This window comes from Charadrius vociferus, unplaced genomic scaffold (assembly GCF_000708025.1).
Source record: "Charadrius vociferus isolate BGI_N301 unplaced genomic scaffold, ASM70802v2 scaffold195, whole genome shotgun sequence".
NCBI lineage: Eukaryota > Metazoa > Chordata > Aves > Charadriiformes > Charadriidae > Charadrius > Charadrius vociferus.
This window is the reverse complement of record NW_009648539.1, coordinates 2,491,887-2,513,708: the sequence shown is the minus strand read 5'-3', so window position 1 is coordinate 2,513,708 and position 21,822 is coordinate 2,491,887. Positions and strand designations below refer to the sequence as shown.

The 21,822-nt window shown below is 44.7% G+C and overlaps 1 protein-coding gene across 1 annotated transcript; it reads right to left on the bottom strand.

The window, feature by feature from the left end:
• Positions 1-2,614: 2,614 nt before the first annotated feature.
• On the bottom strand, positions 2,615-19,410 carry SCGN (secretagogin, EF-hand calcium binding protein). The gene is made up of 9 exons (XM_009885880.1): positions 19,319-19,410; positions 18,938-19,027; positions 18,179-18,235; positions 17,199-17,276; positions 6,918-6,973; positions 5,117-5,162; positions 4,913-4,972; positions 4,206-4,274; positions 2,615-2,836 (listed from the first exon to the last, which is right to left on the bottom strand). Exons 1-9 carry the CDS (start codon positions 19,379-19,381, stop codon positions 2,708-2,710), a joined length of 648 nt encoding a protein of 215 aa, XP_009884182.1. The 5' UTR covers positions 19,382-19,410; the 3' UTR covers positions 2,615-2,707.
• Between the last annotated feature and the right edge of the window lie 2,412 nt (positions 19,411-21,822).

Genomic DNA, 21,822 nt, shown 5'->3' with positions numbered 1-21,822 from the left:
AGCAAACTCAGTATTTAAAAACTAATCACAAATTAGTACAAAAGAAGCAAAACACATTGTGTCACTGACATGTCAAATTCATTACTGCTTATTGTCTGTTTTAAAAAACCTATTGGCTGTAGAGGATGTGAAAAGCATAAGGTTTCAATAAAGATGGATGAAGTAGTGTATAATTCTTGAAATAAGAGCTGTCGTTGTATAGTCTTTAAAAGATTATTTTTATTTTATGTTAAAAGTTGCTGTATTTTTGGTGAGGCAGGGCAGGATATTCTTGAATTTGTACTTTAATAAATGAGAAAAAGTTCTACTGACATCAATAGGCTTAAATAGGGGTGAAACAGAATGGACCTGTTATCGAAAAATACAAATAGCATATATCTACAAGTGGAAATATGTTGTAGAGGATGGTATAGAAATTTCTCCCATGTCCAAAGTAATGGAAACTGTAGTTTAAGAAAATAGTAATAGCAATGAGAACAATATAAAGGCTGAAAGAAGAAAGAAAAATAGAGGAATATACCTGAAGGTGTAATTATTTAGGCTGGTAAGTCACATGCTATTGGAGGTATGATGAAAAGATGGATGGTGGTGTGCCCCACCATATTTGTTGCAGATGCTTCAGGATGCCGATAAAGCATGTCCGATAAACAGCGGTGCATGGGATTTCTCTGCTGCCTCCTATCTGTTGTCATGCACTCCTGACCACAGCTCTTCCCTCAGATGGAAGCGAGCATCATGAGTAAAAGGGCATCCCTGATGGCTCCGGGGAGTTGCTGCGAAGGCCTGATTCCTTGTTTATCATTTTTCTGTACCATTGCAATGTTCTGTCATTGCAGTTGTGATTTATGTTGCTGCCAAGGTGCTAAAAAGCAGTTTCAGAGTTTAAAGTCATAGTTTCATGCTGGGGTGAAACACACATGTAGCACTTCTTTGGTCTGTGAGCTCATCATCAGTGAAAACAGAAAATGAGCATAAAGTTGTGTATGTTCTTAAGTGCTTTATTGAATCAGCATTTCCATCTCTATTTGTGTTGACTGAAGGTAATTTCTGATTAATTTTTATAAAATTGAGTATAAAGGGAGTGTTTCATTGTACTGCCTTGCGCAAAGAATGTAACCAGAAAGACATTTCTACTGTCAAATCTGGGTCTCTCATCTGTAGGAGACAGAAATGCTGAAATGTGTGGGAGTTTTGCCAACGATCCTTCCTCCACAGTTTTCCCATTGGAAATTAAGAATTATGTGTGCATGATAGCATAGGTGTGGCACTTTCTGAATATGCAGTCAAAACCTTTGGAATAGGGAAATATGTGGCACAAATGATGCTGCTGCCATTAGGCTCCAGGATTACAATTACGGCCAGGGAGTGATAGGGAGCTTTAATTACATCCAGCCTGGCCTTGAGCACCTCCAGGGATGGGGCCTCAACAACCTCTTGGGGCAACCCGTTCCAGTGCCCTACAACCCTCAAAGTGAAAAACTTCTTCCTCATGTTTAACCTAAACCTGCCCTCTTCCAGTTTAAAGCCATTCCCCCTCATCCTATCACTACATGCCCTAGTAAAAAGTCCTTCCCCACCTCTCCTGTAGGCCCCCTTTTGGTACTGGAAGGCCACAATAAGATCTCCCTGGAGCCTTCTCTTCTCCAGGCTGAACAGCCCCAACTCTCTCAGCCTCTCCTCATAGAAGAGGTGCTCCAGCCCTCAGATCATCCTCGTGGCTCTCCTCTGGACACTTTCCAGCAGGTCCATGTCCTTCTTATGTTGGGGGCTCCAGAGCTGGATACAGTACTCCAGGTGGGGTCTCACAAGAGTGGAGTAGAGGAGCAATTTCAATAAAGGTTACAAATATTTACTAACTCCTACAGATTTAAAAAAATAAGAATGCGCTTAAGAGCTTTGCTCTCATTAAGCTTCTGTGCTTCCAGTTTTTCAGTTTATAGAAACCTTGTATATTATTTCAGTTTGGGTTGGAAGAAAGGCCTCCTGCAGAAGTGATGTTACTCCGCAGCTGCATCCCAGAGGTAATATTATTTCCTGGTGTCTGTGGTTTCCCTGTGGGAAGGATCTACCATGTTTCATTTCCTGGCAGATTTAAACTCCACAGCTGATAGGCATCACAAAACCTCTTGCCATTTGATGCGTTTTACATAAAATGGCTACTACGTATGGTCTGCCAGCCTGCAGCAGATGGCTTTCCACACATAAGACATAAACTCCAATCTTACTGAATTTCTGTAACTGCCATTTTTTATTTCTGCACAAATACACTGTCATCCATCCAATACTTTACATGCACAGACGAAGCGCCACGCTCACCAGCATAACGACTTCACACATAAGGCGACCACCAGAAGCACCTAGTAGCTGCACTCTGAGAGCACTGACGGGACATTTTTAAGGAGATTTTCTATCCTAGGGGACAGGCAGGGCAGCATTTCGTGGGGGCAGGAGGAGAACAGCAACCCTTTTTCTGAGCAGCTGCTGTGCTCGTGGGCAGAGACATTGCTAAGGGGACCCACAAGCGGCGGCAGTGAGTGAAGACCACAAAGGGAATGGCGGAGCGGGGAGGCCCTCCATGCAGGTCCCACTACCACATCTTCACCTGGTGCCCCTGCTCCCCACCGCTCGCCCAGCAGCACGGACACACTTCTACGAGGAGCAGCAGGCAAATCTCACAAATGGAACACAACCACAAGCACTCTCCTGGTTACGGGTTCATTTTAAGCCCAAGACACAAAGCCAGTTCAGATTTCTGAATTTTCCCATCCTTGTTCACGTCGCAGTGGTTGAGCAGGATCTGGCGGAACTTGTCCAGGTCCACCCCGCTAATGCTGGGCTGCAGGCAAAATAGAAAAACACTGCTGAGAGAGAAAACAGCTCTGGATTTCCCCAGCCCTGTAAAGCAGCAGGCCATGCAATGGCTGGGAAATCCACCCAAGGAGGAGTGACCAAACAGCCTGACTCCACATCAATTCCTACGAGGTGGGGAAATGAACAGAGTAATGGGGAAGAGGCGCCTTGCAAAAGCAGAAGGGGTGTGGGACTGTGAGTAACTGTGTGGAATTGCAACATGATTTTTGTGCTTAGTCAAGGCCATCAATATCTGACCCATACCAAACAAAAGTCTGCAGAAAGATGTGCAATACAGATCATTGCTTACCGGACCTGTGCTGTCATCTGGTTTCCTCTCTCAAACCTGCTACATGAAGAGCAATGTGGCATTTCTGTCAGCAGGCTACTATTTTACAGGCTAGCCAGCAATTTAAAAATACCCTTAGTGTATTGAATGAATGCTAAAGGCATACTTCACAGGCAACACTCTTTCTGTGTGCTCCTAATGCTGGACCACTGCTGCTTCCCACTTCCTCAGGACATCCAATTCACATGCACAGCTTATGGTGCCCAGGGACAATGCTGATGAAGGCCCTTAGGGAAAGCACAGCGTTCCCTCCTTTGGACACACATGCACAAATCCAATCTCCTGCTGTCATCGCACCCTTCCCTACATGCCACACGGCTGTAACATAAATACACACGCAGCCATCAGCACGCAGCTGCAGTCTTGGCTCTCTGCTAAGCGGACATGGGAGCGCAGGCATCCCTGTATCAGGACGCATCGTGTGGAAATGCAGCAGCGCAGGCTCAGAAGGAACCAAAGACCAGACTATATTTGGATCAAAAACTATATCTTGGACTGCATCTAGAAACTCAAGGTAATCCAATGCAGATGGACTCTGCTGCCTGTAAGAAACTGGTGACACGCTGGGCATGGTATTCTTGATTAGAGGTAGAGCTCAAGTCATTTTCAAGTGTAGCCTTGTGATGAGCTAATGAACCACGAGGTCACACCAGTGAGGATCATATCCACAGTGAAAACAGAAGAAAGAACTTCTGGTGACTGATCCACGTCAACACAGTTTGTGGTGCTGTAACTTCTACCTAATTCAGAGTACGAGCTAGAATGGACCTTTCTTAAATACAGTTGCTGAGTGAAGCTGTATTAATTTGTCAGGCAGAATTTCTGTGATATGGTGAAATGCTCTACAGTGAAATGCTGAGACCATGACATTCATTTCTGCTGCTGGCCAAAGTGAGATTTGATTCTATCTTCTTACTAGCCTCTCTATCTACATAACTTTTCCAAATCAAGCACCTTCCTCTTGGAAATATAGGATACTAATAAATAAAAAGAGCCATGAAGCTACCTTCACCAGTTCCATCATGTCTTTGACAAACCCATCCACTTCTGGGCCTTCAAGTGCTCCTGTTTTACTCTGAAAGATGGAAGAAACATCCCGTAAGTCAAAAACATGACAATGTTTTCTGGTCAGTAGGTCCACCCAGTCACTGAGCTTAAGATGCCTTCCTTTTTCCCAAATCTCAAACAGGTTCACCTCAAACAGTAGCAACCTCTCCCACCATTTTGTGAGGCTTGCTGGTCACCACCCTGAATGAATTGTGTGACTGTCAGAAGTGCCACTGAATTGCTGATTTCTAACAAGCAGTTAGGAGGTCATGTCCATCCTGGACCAGACTCCCTAAATAACCCTTGTTTCAGTACTGGAAGAGGTTTTATGTTTCAAGGTGGTGATGTAGGTCTCAAACTGCCAGAGACCGTTAGACTTAAAGCCACCATCCCCTCTACGGCCTGCAGGGAGATACAAGCTAATGCAGCAGTGCGATGGAGAAAGGAAAAATGGGTCCTTGGCCACGAAGTCTCTGAGCATCACTCGCCTCTATCCCCCACCTTACCCCCCCACCCTGGTGCCTGGGACACTCTGGCCCATGGGCTTGGGCACAGCTGCAGCTTCTGAGTGACCCCCATAGCACCCAGCGGGAGAAAGACATCTGAGCAGCGTATCCTAAATCCATGTCATTTAAAGACTGCAAAGGAAGGGCCTCGGGGACTCACAACATCGTAGTGTGCAAAGATCTTCTCAAAATCTCTCCTCCTTTCTTCCGTGCTGCAAGCCTGCATGCAGACAGGACAAGAAAATGAAAAAGAAAAACAGAAAAGATTCAAGTTTGGGCCCAGGTTATCTTAGCTGAGAGAGACAGGATTCTCTCCTGTCTCTCTCAAGAGAGACAGGAGACATCAAAAAATAGCACTACTTACATCCATTTTAAATTGAAGAAGGAAATTTTCCTGGAGCGCCAGAATCCTGAATAGAGAGATTTAAATCACAATCTTTCAGCTTCATCATCTGCATGCAAACTATTCCGAACTCTTCTGGTTCGTAAAGTAAAGAGATTTTAGATTATAGGCCTTTAAAAAAAGAAAATCGCCTGTGGGGTTATTTACGGAGGGCTATTCCAGGAACGCATGCCTCACTGCCTGTCTGACGGGGAACGGCAGGCACCCTTTGGCTCACTGCAAACCTGTTTCTCAGCACCATTGCTTCTCCCAGAGCACTTCTGGTGGTCCAGAGCAAAGGAGGTGGTCAGCCTCTGAAGCGAGAGCTACCAGACAATCATTCCTCGTAAATGGATTGCTGTGCTGTGTTAAAGGAAAGAGTAATTTGTCGCTCTCTGTTGGAGGGAGAATTGGCGGTCGTAAAAGTAAAGGACAAAGTAATACTGGCATGAGCACCAAGACTTCCCAAATTCCTCTCCTTTCCCCTCCTCTCTCCCAAAGCCCCTCACAGCACTGATAAAAGCTTTTCTCTCTCCAGCTGCTCTGCTAACCCCGTGGTTTTTAGAGCCTGCGACACCGATTGTGCTGAGCTGTGTCTGCACGCTGAAGGGTTTGGGGTGTGAGAAACGTGCTCAGACCAGAGAGGAGCCTCAGCTGGCATGGGGCAAGGGGGCAGTAAGGGAACCATATTTAAGAGGAAAATGCGACAGCAACCCCCTTTAGACATTCTCCATTCTCTTCATACATTCAGTGATCAAAGCAAACTGCCACGTGCACTGCAGTTAGTTGTGCCAGCGTTTGTCGTGACCCCAACCACAAAGTAACAGTGGCAAACCATCACCTCTCTCCTCTCATCCCCCACACCACTGTTTTAAGGCTGTACCTGCTGCACGTTTAAAGCCCCAGCCAGTCATTGCACATACATTTACAGAGATAGGCGCGCTCGCTATCTGTATGCAGTGAAAATCATATAAAAGCCTGTGAGGTATCAAGGACAGCATAGAGACAGAGACCCGTGACCGAGTCCCCAGCTTCATTTACAAGTGTCTTCACCTTGTCTCTCCAAATCCTTTCTTACTGCCACTGGTGAGCTCCTTGGTGGTGGCACCTTTATTCCTCAAACAAGCAGCAAAAATTCTTTGCAATCCCTGCTGAGCATGATGATGTGAAGTAAATGCACACCTGTGACCCGCTGAAGGGAACTGCCCTCCTTCTTTTGGAGAAGTGGTGCCACTGGCTGCTTTGTCACCTCCTGAGGAGCATCGCAGAGGTAGCACAGATCATGCCAGAGCATGTTGGTGATGCACAAACAGGTCCTGGCACTGCTCAGAGGCTCTAGGTTCTCGGACTACTTTAGAACAAGAGGAAATGGCCTCAAGTTACAGCAGGGGAGGTTTAGATTGGATATTGAGAAAATTTCTCCATTAAAAGGGTTATCAAACATTGGACCAGGCTGTTCAGGGAAGTGGTGGCGTTGCTATCCCTGGAGGTATTTAAAAGACGGGTAGACGTGGTGCTTAGGGATATGGTTTAGTGGTGGTTTTGGCAGTGTTAGGTTGATGGTTGGACTCGATGATGTCAAAGGTCCCTTCCAACCTAGACAATTCTACGATTCTATTGCGATGGGGATCATGCATTAGAGACCTGGGATACCTACATCAGAGTACCTGATTTAATTTGAAAGGAGGTAGGATTCAAATGCACATCCCCAGAGGGAGATCATCATCTTGCCTGGATCTGCCACTGCAAGCAGAAAAACCCCATCGATATTACTAAAGCTTACCTTGCCAGGTCATTCAGGTCCAGCCGTCCATCTTTGTTTTTGTCAAAGATTTTCATCTAAAAATCAAGAAGACAGAAGATAAGATAGACAGGCCATGAGGAGAACACACATACAAGAAAGCCAACATACATTTTTCTCTGCCCTGTGCCCTCACCTCTGCTTGCTCAGGGTCCTTGCCCAAACTGCAGGCAGCACGGTGTCCACTGCTAGCACCAAGAGCAAGGATGGCACAAGAGCATAGCAAACCCCTCCTGCTTTCTGACAGCGACAACCCAAGCAATCAAATACTAAAACTAAATACTGCCTTGCCACAGCCCTTGAAAAAATGCCAAAAAAGGGAGGGGGACTTCTAAACACTTCTATCCCGGCTCCATCCTTATCTTTTACTGTTGCCATGGCTACCAAGCAGCTGAGGTGCAAATGTCACCTTCTGATAGACACTCAAGTTAGGGTTTTACGCTGATAAAGCCAGTGGGCTTTGCTTGGCTCAAAGCCTGACATTGGAAAGCAGTAAGACTGTGAAGGTTATCCAGGCTGCCAACGTCAAGAGGTTAATCTGTGTGAATACAAAAGTTAGCCTTTCCTAAATATTCTATTTCCCTTAATAAGATCTTTTCGATGAGTCACCACCAGATTTTATTAATTTGTTTATTTATTGTGATACTGTGTTTCTCTGCAAGGCACAAATAAGAGTCTGTTACAGGTAAAGAGGGGGAGACGTCTAATGAGTTGCAAACCTGAATAACTCATGGCTCAAATTTCTAGTAAAAATATATTCTGCATTGTGTGTGTGTGGGGGGGGAAGATTAATATTTTACTAAGATGAGTTGCCATTCTTTGTCAGATGCTCAGTAATGGAATATGCTTTAATCTTACCTTCGTCAATCTCATTTGTGTATTTAATGGTCATAAGTAACCAGGTCACTACAAATCTTTGGTGTAATTAATTGCACACCTGCTGGAGGAGGCCCGTACCAGTCCCCATCTCAGGTGGCTTAGAGGGAGAGGACCATCCTCTATGACACAGCCTGACCATGTAGGAGTCCCACGGCATGTGAAACTGGGGCAGACCCTGACATGTGCACGAGGAGAGATATTATTTGGAGAGCTGTAATCTCACAGGGACCCCTTGCATAAATGTGATGCCTGTTTTGTCAGCGCTGCCTCCTCCCTGCCCCTTGCTCGAGGGCAGGCATCTACACTGAGGATGGTGAGCCTATGGTAGCCCTTTATTGCACTGTGTTTGGGTAAGGTTTTGCAGCAGGATTTTATTCCATTAATTATTCTGTGTGATTTACACTACTGAGGATTGGATAGGATTTTTGAAGAGCACTCAGTAGGGTCTCACTTTTCCTCCCACTGAAAGATAGTATAAAACTGCTATGAATGATTGAAGGCACACATTGATGTCTTTGGGAAAAATCACATCCTGAGAGCCATGCAGGTGTTCAGTGGCACAAGGAAAGCTGCTTTCTGATTTCACTGGCCTCTGCTGAGCATGTACTCTGTACAGATCCACTAAATGACAGAAGAATCTGCCGTAGCCCTCGAGCTGAAGAGATGAATAAAGCTGCTGAGCCATCCTGAGGACTTCTCTCACACTGTGTCAGTCCAAGTTGTCCCTCTCCAGCTTATCTAACTTCTTCTATCCTGCCCCATCAGTTATCCCCCTGCAATATGGGACTTTTCCCTGGTCTCTGCTGGGGCCACAACTGGACAAGGCTGAAGGCAGGGATGGTAGCAGGAACTGCTTCCACTGGTGCCACCAACGTGAGAAATGTCCTCACAATGACAGACTCCCACTGCCATCAGAGAGACAAACCTCAGCTTTCAGTTCCTGGTTGATAAAGGAGTTATTCTGCAGGCAATAGAAAATGGTTTTGTTCCTTCTAGAAGTAAATCATCCCAGATAAGATTTTAAAAGCCTCTCTCCAAATGGGACATAATCTGGTTTTGCTTGTTGTATGAGGAGAGAGGGCAATACCCTTACTGGCTCACTTTAGCAGACTCTCCACTGCAGGTGGCTTTGCAACATCCTGCTTATGCTATTACTCTGAAAAATAGTCTGTAAAGAAAGCTTATGGAGACAACCCCTATTTAGCCAGCTAGAGAAAGTACCAAAATTAGGGTGGTGGGAATACCACAGTCCCTAGGCTCTGCAGTAACTTCAGTGCTTTTGAAAATGTTGCTCTAAATCCCTCCTTTGAGGCTACCAAGGTGCACCCACACAGTCCGTAAGAAGTCACCGTAAAGTGTCATGCCTGGCGTGGTGGCAGAGGACAACGTTTGGCTGGGAAGTATGGGGTGAAGCTCTCAGGGACTCTGCTGCCTGGGGCAGGGCAGCTCTGGCTGAATGCGCTAGTCTTTTCTTCACGCTAAGATACAATGTCCTTACCAAAACACATTAAAATGTACTGTCTTTAGCAGTCTTTGAACTTCACCCAGATTCTCATACACATTTCTGAGTTCCTGAAAGTGTTTTTTATTTTCTCCAATTCTCTGTGCATCTCAGAATTACTCTCTTGAGACTAAAAGCCAATCTTTCAGCCTAAGTTTCTGATTCAGATGTTTTCCCCTCTGTGATGCCTCAGGAAAGCAAACACACAGAGCTTTTCAGAGAAGTTCTACTCCATGACCACAAGTTCTTGACCTCTGTACAAACTCACCGATAAACACTTATAAATGTAGACCGTGGTGGTAGCTTCATGGACCAGGACAGACCTGGTGGTTCCCAGCCCAAGAGGCAGACTCAGGGCCCCTTTTTCATTTCATGTAGGCCTGTCTGAGACAAGCCACGAGTCTCTTTTTCAGTGAAACATCTCAAGTCTTATCTCCTTTTCCACAGAATAAATAAATAAGCACCCTAGCATTGCTGTTCTTGTCTTGGGACTTGAATGCCCCTCCTGCCTTGCATCTGCTCTACTTGGTGGGTGCAGCATGTTTTCACAGTTTCAGAAGTTGCAATTAGCCAGGAGGCTGAAGAGCTTTGTGCACCCTTAATGAAACAGGCTAAATTAGAGGTGATGGTTTAGATGTGAAAGCCTTTCTGCTTCATTATCCATTTTCTGAGCTGGTGGTTTTCAACTCTATCCATTTCTGAACCCTTTACAATATACCAGCAGTAGCACAGACCCCATTAAAACACATTTAACTGCAGAGATAGTACTTTCCTTAGTGGAATGCTCAATGAAAAGCAACACGCCCCGTCAATTTGCTTCATTTGCACCCTACCTTTGAGCTTAACATTAAAATTTCAGTGGTTGATCATGTCTACTTACAGCTAACCAGCTCCCCTCTCTGACCTCCTGCTCTGCTTTTGCAATAACAAGAGAGAATCTTTGTGTTTTCAAATTGTTTTGCCTTTTTCTGCAACAAATATCCTGAATAAAATGTTCAAACATGTGCAATATTTTGATTGCCCGTACCAGTCAACAGAAAGAAAACGGAAGTCTGGCTGGAAGAGCCAAGCTGAGCTAATTCTTTTCTAGTAACTTCCACATGAAAGATGGAAAACATGTAGGGAAGATGGAATAGTGTTCACTGAATTAGTTCAGGCACCACAGCTAACAAGATAGACCTAATCCTGTTATCTGGACAACTGGTGCTCATGCATACCCGCTACATGGCAATCTTGGGCTGCATTACTTGGGAAAAGCCCAGGGAAATGTTTATTAATGAAACTTTCAAATTTCAAGCATTGATCTGATCTGCTAATTGTGTACATAAGTACACAAAGAACGACAGAGGGTACCCATCCCATATGACAAAGCATACATCATGGGAGAAGTAGATATTTGGAATCATTATGAGATTGTTTCTAATTTAAACTTTTGCCTTTACACACCATCTTGATATGTTAAACTTGATGGATTTTCAGTTTACACTCTCGAAAGGTATATTTATGCTGCCAGGCTGATATGAAACATCTCAATGTGGTTAAGGATAAGGTCTGGCATGTTTAAACAGCACTCAGTTTTACTAAAAGCTTTGTTGCATCCAGCAGTATGCTTTATAAAATGATGCATTTATTTTACTGTCAAGCTACCCCGTGTTTTAAAGTGTTTGCACAAATTAATTCACTGACATTTTAATGGCAATGCATCAGGGAAGTCTTAGTTCTGTTTGTTTGAATGTAGTCCATGCACTCTGAGAGCATAAGTAAGAGCTGGATTTGCAAAATAAGAGTAGTTACGTCTTGTTTTTTTTAAGTGCAAAATCAAAACTGCCATTGGCTTTGAATTCAGCAAAGGAAATATCTCTGCTTTCCTGGTCTGGTGTTGTAAAGAAGGCCACTGAAACACTAGGATATGACAAAGACACGTGTGCTTTGAAAAGCAATATGATTATTTTTCCGTGACAGAATTCCGTGACAGAAATAAGGAGAGAAGTAAACAACCAAAATAAAGTTCTATGATCAACAGAGTCACTAAAGCCTGCTTTTAAACCTTCTCTGGTTCTGGTTCTCTGTGTGTAATAAAGTGTTTTACCCCTCAGGTGGGACACGAGAAGAGTTTGCTCTTGCCTGACCTCCCGCTCTCACAAATATATATATTGGGGGCATCTATACCCGACAGCTGTAACTCAACTTGGCCAGTGAGTACAAAAGCTAGTGAGAGTATAAAAAGACAGGCACGTGCCCGAGCTGCAGGACTGACTACGGCTTCTTTCCTTGGGGAAGCATAAGGGCACAAAGGCTTTTGCAGAGCGAAACAAGGGCCCTGTGACCAGCAAGTTACCCTCTGCACAAAAACAGTGCTCTGCCCGACCAGATTGCCTGTGTAATCTAGAGTCATTTAGCACAGGATTTCTAAGGATGTTTTGGTTCCTAAAAGACCAAGGCATTATCTGCTGGGCTTTTCAAAAGCCTGCAGGCTCCTGAGTTCTGTTGGGTTTGATCTTCAGAAATTAAGTTGGATCTTAAATGGGATTTTCTGCTTCCCCTGGCTTATGCTACAGCAAGTGTGGTGCAATACTGGAGGTGAGAGCACCAACAGGATTAAGTCTAGAAGGGATATGGGAGGCAGAGTTCCCTCCATTGTGTTTATCAATCAGCTGTGTGGGTCCTCTCTGTATCACACACAATAAAGCAAGGAGAAGAATCACAACCACACAAAGCCAGGAGGAAGCTCCCAAGGGATGGGGGGGGCTCCCATAGCGGTGGCTGGGGTTAGGAGATGTGATGGTTGCAGTGTCAGTGCATCACTGGAGATGAAGTCCCTTGGGGGTCATGGCATCCTTACGGAGCCACCTGGGAGGGAGGCCATCATGGACCACTACCGGGAGAAGGGATGTACAAAGCCTGCTCCTGTAGACAAGCAGTCCATACTCTACTCCTATCATCTTTCAGGGGCTTTGGGAAGTTTGCTCAGCGTGTTAACAAATGCAACAAACTCTGTTTAGGCTTTTGTCAACGCAACAAACATTTGTCTACCCATTATTACACCATTTCTTTGGTGTTCATAAGAGACTTCATTAACACGGATAAGCTAGCTTGGCCAGTAAGTTGTTAAGGGGCTAAATCACCTGACTTTTATTTCCCTACATAAGTACACTGGCATTGACACTGAGCACAGGCAGACAGACAGGCTTTCACAGCCAAAGAAGTGACCACACTGAGCCTTCAGTGGACACAGACCATCTTGAGGGAGAAGTCAGCCTGTTCCCCTTTGCACTGAGAAGATGAGGAGCCCTCAGCTGGCCGGCTGCAGGCTGGCATGCTCAGGGCATGAAGCTCAGTCCCCAGGAGAACCATTGCAGATGAGCCCAGCAAACCCCAGGCATCGTTATGGCTGGGAGGGTTTCTATAGTGACTTCTCTGGGACTAAGAGTTCATCCTCTGCCGTCTCCATCTACTGATTTTCAAATGCTGCAGTAGCATGTAGTTCATGACCAATGCTTGTTGAAATATAAGTCGCTGCACTTACATTATTGCTTCTCTAGAATTTTAGCTGGTGGTGGGCAAAGATGGCATGCTGGCTTGGGGGGGGCACCCTTTACATTTTGCTAAAATATAATAATGCTCAAATTAAAGGACATTTGTATGCTCAGTCTGACATTATCGACATAAGACAACACAAAAAGTGAATGCTAGTGTTACATGTGCAACTGTTTCAGCAGTATATATCATTTAATTTGCTGAAGTTTGCCTCAGTAATGAGCTTTCCCTGCATGTGGCTTGCGGACACTGGGATTACAAAGTAGAGTAGTGTGCTGTTATCTGGGGAGCGATGAACTATAAGTGTTTCTATGAACAAGGTAATAATATATGCCAAGATGGAGAAGCTAAGCGGGAATTTTGTTCTTACAGAACAAAAAAGGATCACAGAATCATAGGATCATTTAGGTTGTAAAAGACCTTTAAAATCATTGAGTCCAACCATAAACCTAACACAGCCAAATCCACCACTAAACCATGTTCCTCAGCACTATAACTTCCTGCCTTTTAAAAACCCCCAGGTATGGTCACTCAACCACTTCCCCGGGCAGCTTGTTCCAATGCTTGACAATCCTTTTGGTGAGTAATTTTTTAGTGATATCCAATCTAAATACCTCCTGGTGCAACTTGAGGCCATTTTCTTGTCCTGTCACCTGTTACTTGGGAGAAGAGACTGACCCCCACCTCACCACAACCTCCTTTCAGGTAGTTGTAGAGAACGATAAGATCTCCCCTCAGCCTCCTTTTCTCCAGGCTAAACAACCCCAGTTCCCTGAATACTTAATTTCATCAAAAACTATATCTTAAATATGGTTCGTATTCATTTACAATATTTTGCCTAAGTACACAGCTATGTGCATGCACAGGTATGGAAGCTGTCGTCACTCATGGCAAAATGTTGTCAAATGCACGTGTGAGCTGGGTGTTCGTGGGCTGAAACTTCACCAGGACCCCAAAGCCTAATAACAGCTTGACTCTGGGGGCTGAGGAGAAGTGGGGAGGATGGGGACAGGTTGTTAGTACTGCTGTCATCCTCCACAGACTCCTTCTCACCATGAAGCAGTAAGGGGACAAACTTTCATTTCTACGGCTCGTGTCACTTCAGGAAGGCAGAATATTCTCACCATGCTCTTAAAAAAACTCCATTTTCAGCTATGCCCACCCTGTCTCCCGGAGCACACATTGCAGGACACCTGGGGCATCTTCTTACGGACCAGAGAGGCTCAGAGCAATACTTCACTTCTGCCTTCGAGCACCTGCTCCCTCCCAACAGCTCCTGCTCTATGCCCATGGGAAGAGGACAAACCCACAGATTGTTTTCAAGGGCTCAGAACCGCACATGACTATGTATCTCCTCATGCAAGTGGGTGCACGTAGATAAATATTAATACACACTTAATGACTATTAATACAAACAGATATATATACGTAGGCATGAAAACTAACAAGAACTCTGCCTGCAAGGGGGCTTCCTCAGTACAGGGTTGCTACTTCAATTCCCTCATGAGGAGTCTTGAGAATTCAAATGTTCTTCTTTCGTGACTTTCCCCAGTGGCTTTAGTGCTCTTTAAGATTTGATTTAGCAGACTCACGGGGCTTGAGCAATGCCAACGCGTTCATTACCTGTTTTCTTTCCAAGCGTTCATCAAATCCCTGATCTATATCAGTGTTCTCTGAAGAGAGGCTGTCAAGGTCACAAGGAAACAGAATAGCCTCTTAAGAAATGGCTTCTAAGCAACCTGATAAAGTGATGTTCCTTTCTGGAAACAGCAGATCTCTTCCAAAAGAAATACTTTCTCCCTCATCCCAGCTTTTTTTAATGTGGTATAAGATCGTTCATAGCAGCATAAGTGGCAAGTATTTAGCATGCCCTGGTCGGTATATCTGCTCACACTTCTCACAAGCTAAAGCTGCAAATACCCAGCATAAAATCATAAATTGCTTTTTTTCCTCATGCCTGGGCTAGCTTCTTTAAAATGATAGCTTCTATCTTTTCCCATTTATCCCCATCTCCAGAAGGCTCTAGGATCCACTCAGTATATCAGTAGCTGCTTAAGATGCGTGCAGCCTGCTGTGGATGTACAGAAAAGAGGGCAGAGATCTGCAAAGTCCTGTGGAGACAGATGGCTTTACAGCTCCTTGGGACACAGCTTATTTCAACTGGATGTTATTACAGTGGTATTTGAAAGCCCTGAGTAGGATAGATGGGCCACCTGAGAGACCCTGTATCTATGTGCAGAAGAAAAAACTCCTTGTCCCAAAGACCTTGTGCTCTAAAGGAGAAAAGAGTGGGAGCAAAGCAATAGGAGAGAGAATATAAGTATTTCCAATCTGCAGTAAAGGGATTGGTGCTGCGGGTTGCTAATGATACAACAGAAAGTCCATGAAAGCCTCAGGAATGAAATGTAAGGGCCACTGTTCCCCTGTTTTCCTGGAGAGTGGCGATGGTGGCAGAGCCCCACCAGGAGTCCGCACTTCAGCAGCCCCCCACTCCACATGGAAAGCAAAGAGAGAAAGCAAAGAGCTCTCATTGCCCTGGATCTTGACATCATACCTTTGCTCTTGGCTCCTCAAGTCCCTTTTTAATCCAGCACTGCAAATGTAAGACTGAATCTTTTTCCCCCCCTTGTAATTTTGCCCTCCTACTTCAGATAAGTTCCCATGCAATCACTTTGAGCAGCCCATCTGCTACCATAGAGACACTGTCCATGTGGATACTTTCCTGTGATGTACAGAATTCATGTCCTCTATTTTACCACAGGATATCATAGGGTAAGATTACGCATGTTGTAATTTCAGATCCTGCCTTAGCTCTTGGGATCAAGTGTGTTTGTAGACTTCCTCGATCTTCGGTTTATAGCAAAGAATCACAAGGAAAAAAAAATCATCTGTCATATCCTCATTTTCTTATAACCATTAACATCCCTGATTCTTTTGGCATTGTGGCTTTGCAAACTTTTGTCCTCACAAGCCAGGTTTGCATTTCAGACCGTAGATTTCCCCAGATATACAAAGCATCCCTTTTCCCCGATCAAAGCTTATCCTGTAGCATAGAGACTAAACTGCCTCTCCAAAGATACAAAGCCAATCTATAAAAAAACATGAGAATAGAAACCAGACCTCCTGGCTGTCAGCCCCAGGCTGCATTGATATCTAGCTGTGTAGGGGCAGGAGGAATCGCAGATGTTTCTTGGGAAATTATTGGAAAGGGAAAGAAGTTGGAGGAAAGGATCGCCTATTCCCCAGCACCTGATCAGAGATTAGCCACTGGGGATGGAAACCTTAATGGAGCGGCACAAAAGCTATTTGCTACCTGCAAGCACTACCAGCAAGGTTTTTGTTCTAGCTGTAGTTTATGGGGTTTTATTGTTTTCAAGCTCTGCCAGTTGGAAAATTATTTCTGTATCTTGGATTCTTCTCCCTTCACTGTCCTATAAATACGAAGAAAAGTCCACACTCTTCTGTTATGGTACGGGGTTTTTTCATTCTGCTTTAAAGACTCACATTTCTGGGCACAGATGCATCATGCATATGTAACACAGTATTGCAAAATATGGAGGCAGTTCCTTGTTTGCTTGTATACCAAACTGTTCTTCAGGTACAAACACAAATTTTGTGCCAAGAATCAAGGCAGTCCCATCTGAAAATAATTTAGAAAATTGCAATGGTAGATATTTGCTAGTGGAACTCAAATGATGCCCTTGAGAATGAGATCGGAAATGAGCTTTTATTTTTTTCCTTTTCTTGTTTTCAGATGGTTAGCTATAATAAGTTGCTCTCAAATCCAGGTGACTGATGCTAAACTTACACCAAATATTATGTTGCTGATTGCGGGATAAAAACTATATTGTGATAAGGCAGGGGAAGAGTTGAAGCTTTCAACCTCCCAGCCTTTCAGGGAAGCAGCAGGGAGCCAACAAGGCTTGCTGGGCTCTGCAGAGCAGAAGAGCCGGATACCTACGTGTCTTGGGAGCAAAAGGATTTGCTAGGAGGGAGGGAGGGAAGGAGCTGGAGATCTGGCTGAGGCTGAACGTACCCTGAAAAAGAACGGACCTCAACTACTGTTCTCAAATGGATTTAGGGCTCTGTTTGCTCCGGCGCAAAGTTGAGCTATTTTCTCATAATAAACAGTTCAACTCAAAGCAAAAATATATGGAAATGCTGTTCACAGCTGATGTCCAGTGCAGTGCAAAGAAACAGCAGCAGCATGTGCCAACTCTCCACAGGGATCTCTTGGAGAAGGTACACCTTTTCAGAGGGCATTTATGGCCCTACGGACATTGACCCTGAAGGAGATTTTTAGGCAGTACTATAATCTAAACTATATCAACACTGTCTTTTCTTACCATAGTATCAGTATATTCTTCCAGCTTTACTTCAGCAACCATCTTGTTATGCTGCAAAAAGAGATCTCGCAGGAAATCCTGCAGTAAGAAAAGAGACAAATATTTCTCCTTAGAGTAAATTAAAGAAATAACAGTAAGAAATTCAATCTAAACTCAGCAGGGTTACATGAAACTAATTTCACATTCCTGATTAGTACTAGCATCTGCAATTTCACATAAAGTTCATGGGCTTTTAGTTGAAACATATTTTTTCAAATAAACTAGAAAATAACCAAATTTACCCAGAGCAGGCATACTGGAACAGGTCATAATTAACTCACAAAATAAGCAAAAGATGACACTAAGTCCTGCAATATTTGTTAACTGATCTCAAATCAAAATATTTGCCATTCAGCAAAACACTTAAGCATCCTTTTACGTCTTCACTGGGGCACAGGCTGGAGCCACACGCCGAGAGGTCAGTGCAGGGTCTGCAGCCCAGGGACAGTCTTCTGTGCCCGGCTGGCTCAGAGTGTTTGAGTTACGGTTCCTGAACAGGCTTCTGCCTCAACAGCCTGAGCTTTAAAAAGAAACCAGCGCTCAGAAAATCTGCAGGCTTGGGAAGAGATCCCATTAATAAAGCACAATGGCTTTGGCTCTGTTTAGCTGGGAGAGGTACATATGCAAAACCAAGTTAAGGCATGCTTGGGGGGCTCCTTGGGTGCTCGGGGGGCACTGAGACAAGTGGGGTCAATGGGACAGGGCGAGGGGGAAGCAGGACAGCAAGGGAAACAGAAGAGCATCCTCCTTCCCTGCAGGGTCCCTGCAGCCATGCCAGAAGGTTGGAGGGTCCCCAGTTCTTAAACTCGCCGTGAACAACCGAGAAAGGCCATTCGTCAACCACACAAAAGGCAGCAAATTGGTAAAGCCGACAGAAAGGCTCCCGTTGACATCAGTGAGCTGTAGATCAAGCCCAAAGAGACTTGTTAGAATTAACTTACTTTGAGCTCGCCAGCTGAAATAAATCCACTGCTATCAGCATCGTAACTGCGCCAGATCTGAATGGAGATAGATTGATATGACCACATAAATATTGCAGTTAATATCTGCTTGGGTGATAGATCGTACAAATTCAAATCAGAACTTCCATAACAAGAAAGCTGTTGTATTATTCAATATTTAATTAATTGTAAAAGAAATAAAATAAACTTTCCACACAATAGCTTTTACTTTCACTTGGATGCTGTACATGTACGTGCCGCTATCACATATTTAATGCAGACACACTGTCTATAAAAGGAAGAAGACTAAGAAACCCCTCTGTGTTTCTTACCTAATTTGTACATGCAGCTTCTCTTATGAGTAAAAGTCAAGTCCATACACAACTCGCCACTGATCTGTGGAAGTCCCCACTTTGGGCGTGAAATAAAACTAACTGCAAGCAGTCTTGGAAAAATTGATATTTTGTGCTGGGATACTCAGGGGCAGAGAGTGGAGAGAGAGATTGGGCATGGTTAAGGAAACCTTATGGGTTTTTTGCTTCTCAGTTGGCCCAGCTTATGGATATTTCTACTGTACACCCTGCCAGGATAACGCATGAGGGTAAAACGATATAACCTTCTCTACCTGAACAGGTCAAAACGTGTTTTGCTTCCACAATAACCACGTATTTCCCATGCTGTGTTCTACAGAGGGTGGAAGTGTGCATATTGAAGAAGCTATAGGTGTGCAAGGGGAAAAGACAATGTGGAGATACAGACCCGCATGAATTCCACACTGTTGTCCAAGGGAGTTTCCCGTCGGAAAAGCAGCAGAAAGTTCTCATCAACCGGCAAGATCATATTTGCAAGCTGGAAAAAAAAAAAAAAAAAAAGCATAAAAACTCCCCAAACAAACCCAAACCATGAAAGTAAAGGTATGAAAAAACTTGGGTGGCTGCTGACTCAATATGGGCAATAAAAGCTGGGCATGTTGTTGCCTTGGAAATAAACCCTAAACCAAGAGATCTGGCTAATGTAGCACTCCATGACTCACCTCCTCCCCACCCAGGCTCTATCTACCATACCTACCAAGTCTGCTCTAGGTCCTAATTCTCCCTCCTTCTGTAAAAGAAATCCCGGGATGGAGCTGGGGAGAGGTACCTCTTGGATTTGCAAGCGTCCATCTGTGGTGACGTCGTAGGCAGACATGAATTGCTCCTTCATTCTCTGAACTTTTTCTTCTGTGACGGTGTTCTGCCATGCAGAAAACAACACATGCATGAAATCTCTCCTCACTCCCAGATGAACACCAGGATCATTGCACCCTTACAGTCGGAAGCTAATGCTTCTAAAAGCCCATGAACCCACCACCTTACATGAATTTTTGGAAATTAGTGCTATGCATAGTTTTGTAGCAAGTAAGCTTTCAGTTGGAAGGCCAGTGTTTGCAGACCTCAAAATATTTTAGTGATACCTGCTTCTTTAGCCAGCTGTTCCCACTATATCACTGGGATTTGGTTTTGCAGCTGTTTCCGCGCTGCTCATTCTCATCTTGTTCTGTTTAGGAAGACATCCTTATCCTTAAACTACACTCCTGGAGTTCATTAGGTCATCAGCCTTGAAAGGTGGCAGCGGAGCTAGATTATTCCTTATTATTGCCTGTCAACTGGTTCAAGACCTGGCACCAAGCTCTGTCAGTGTTTCTGGGTTGATAGCATGGGAGTTCAAGCGATTCACATTCCCTTTGCATCTGCTCAATGCCTTAATCGACTTATACATAATGAGGAGTTTTCAGGACTTGTCAGGTTTTATGTTTTGATTAGCATTGCTCTGACAGGTGAAATACAACACTTAGGTGCATCAGGCATGATTTCTTTTTCTTAGCAGTAACTTTTAGGGTATCTGGTTGGACTGGGCAACACAAAGTACAATTTCCCCACCCTGGGGACAGGCTTCTGTTCAGACGAGTTTTGTGGCTGGGCTGAGAAGCTCACCTAGTTACTGTCTCCCAAGCAATAATGAAGTCCAACGTTACCCTTCACACCCGCACTAACCAGGTCCTGGCTCCTCTCCCAGCCCCGTGGGAGGTGGACCTCTCTGGGAGGGAAAGGAGGGAGGAGGATAATGCAGACTGATCCTTGGCATTCTTTTGTAGCATTTTTTGCAAGAGAATAAATTAAGTTCTTCCCAGTCCCTGAAGAAAAACACTTCAAAGCTTTTATCTTCTCTATGTCCAGATGGAGTTTGGACTATAGCTGTGTGTTCCTGGGTCTTCTAACCCAATTTCTCGTCCTGTCAGCTACTATTGCAGGCTTATCAGGTTGTGTAAGCCCTTTCTTACTACTCTGACACAAGACCACGAGATACTTTCTCAGATTTACTCAGTGCATAGCTCAGTGCCTCCTGCCTGGCTGTTCAGAGGCTGAGCAGACACAAATCTCACGCCCAGGAAAGGACGCTCTCTGTTGCCCTGTCCTGGCAGAGCGAAGAGCGGATGTGCACGCTCTGCGTGATGCCCAGAGATAGCGTGTCCAGGCCTCAACTTATTCACTGCCTTATGTGCTCCTTCAGGCACTGATTCTGCAAAGCGTGAACTGGAGCAGCAAAAAGTTGCGCGGGGCAGGAGGAGATCTTTCTGTAAGGTTTGTCACCTCTGAGCCCAGTAACACGACCAGGCAACTGCAGCTCGTGTTCTCACTTCGGATGGGTATTGGAAACCACCACACTGGAAACTGAACATGCCTCACACCCCGAAACTTTCTTGGTCATACCCACATTCAGTGGTACCCAGGTGAGAACAGCGATCTCCAGCTGCTCTCAAGTGGCACTGCTGCACGGCCTTTGCTTAGCACGCAGTCAGTGACAGAGGTGTAGAGGCACACTAGGATGTCACAGATGAGGTAAGCATAAAGAAAATGAGATCTCTTCTGCTTAGGCTCAATAAGTGAAGGTCTATCTTTGCACCCACTTTGTCACCAGCTTTCCCCACATGTTTAGATGTGACTGGTGTTTGCAGCCTTAATTTGCTGCTAGTAATAATGGAAAAAGGTATCTATAGGTAGATGGACATGCAGGTAGTATGACTGATAATTTAATTTCCCTTCACCTTACTTAAGCACAGAAATCTTTAATACCATTGCCAGTGCAGAGGCTCCTACATTGAAATTGGGGGAGAAAGAGTTAATTGGCTTTGGATTATAAATGTCACATCAAAATAACCAAGAGGGAGCTCTACTTAGAACAAGTGAAACTCCTTCACCAAGAGTAATACAGGACTAGGATTTCACAGAACCACAGAATCACAGAATGGTCAGGGTTGGAAGGGACCTTCAGAGATCATCCAGTCCAACCCCCCCGCCAGAGCAGGGTCACCCAGAGCAGGTTGGAGAGGAAAGCATCCAGGTGGGTTTTGAACAGCTCCAGAGAAGGAGACTCTGCCACCTCTCTGGGCAGCCTGTGCCAGTGCTCTGCCACCCTCAAAGTAAAGAAGTTTTTTCTCATGTTGAGACGGAATTTCCTGTGTTCCAGTTTGTGCCTGTTGCCCCTTGTCCTGTCACTGGGTACCGCTGAAAAGAGCCTGGCTGCATCCTCTTGACGCCTGCCCTTTAGATATTTATAAGCATTGGTGATGTCAGATGATGGAAAATTTGGGAATCTAGGAGCAG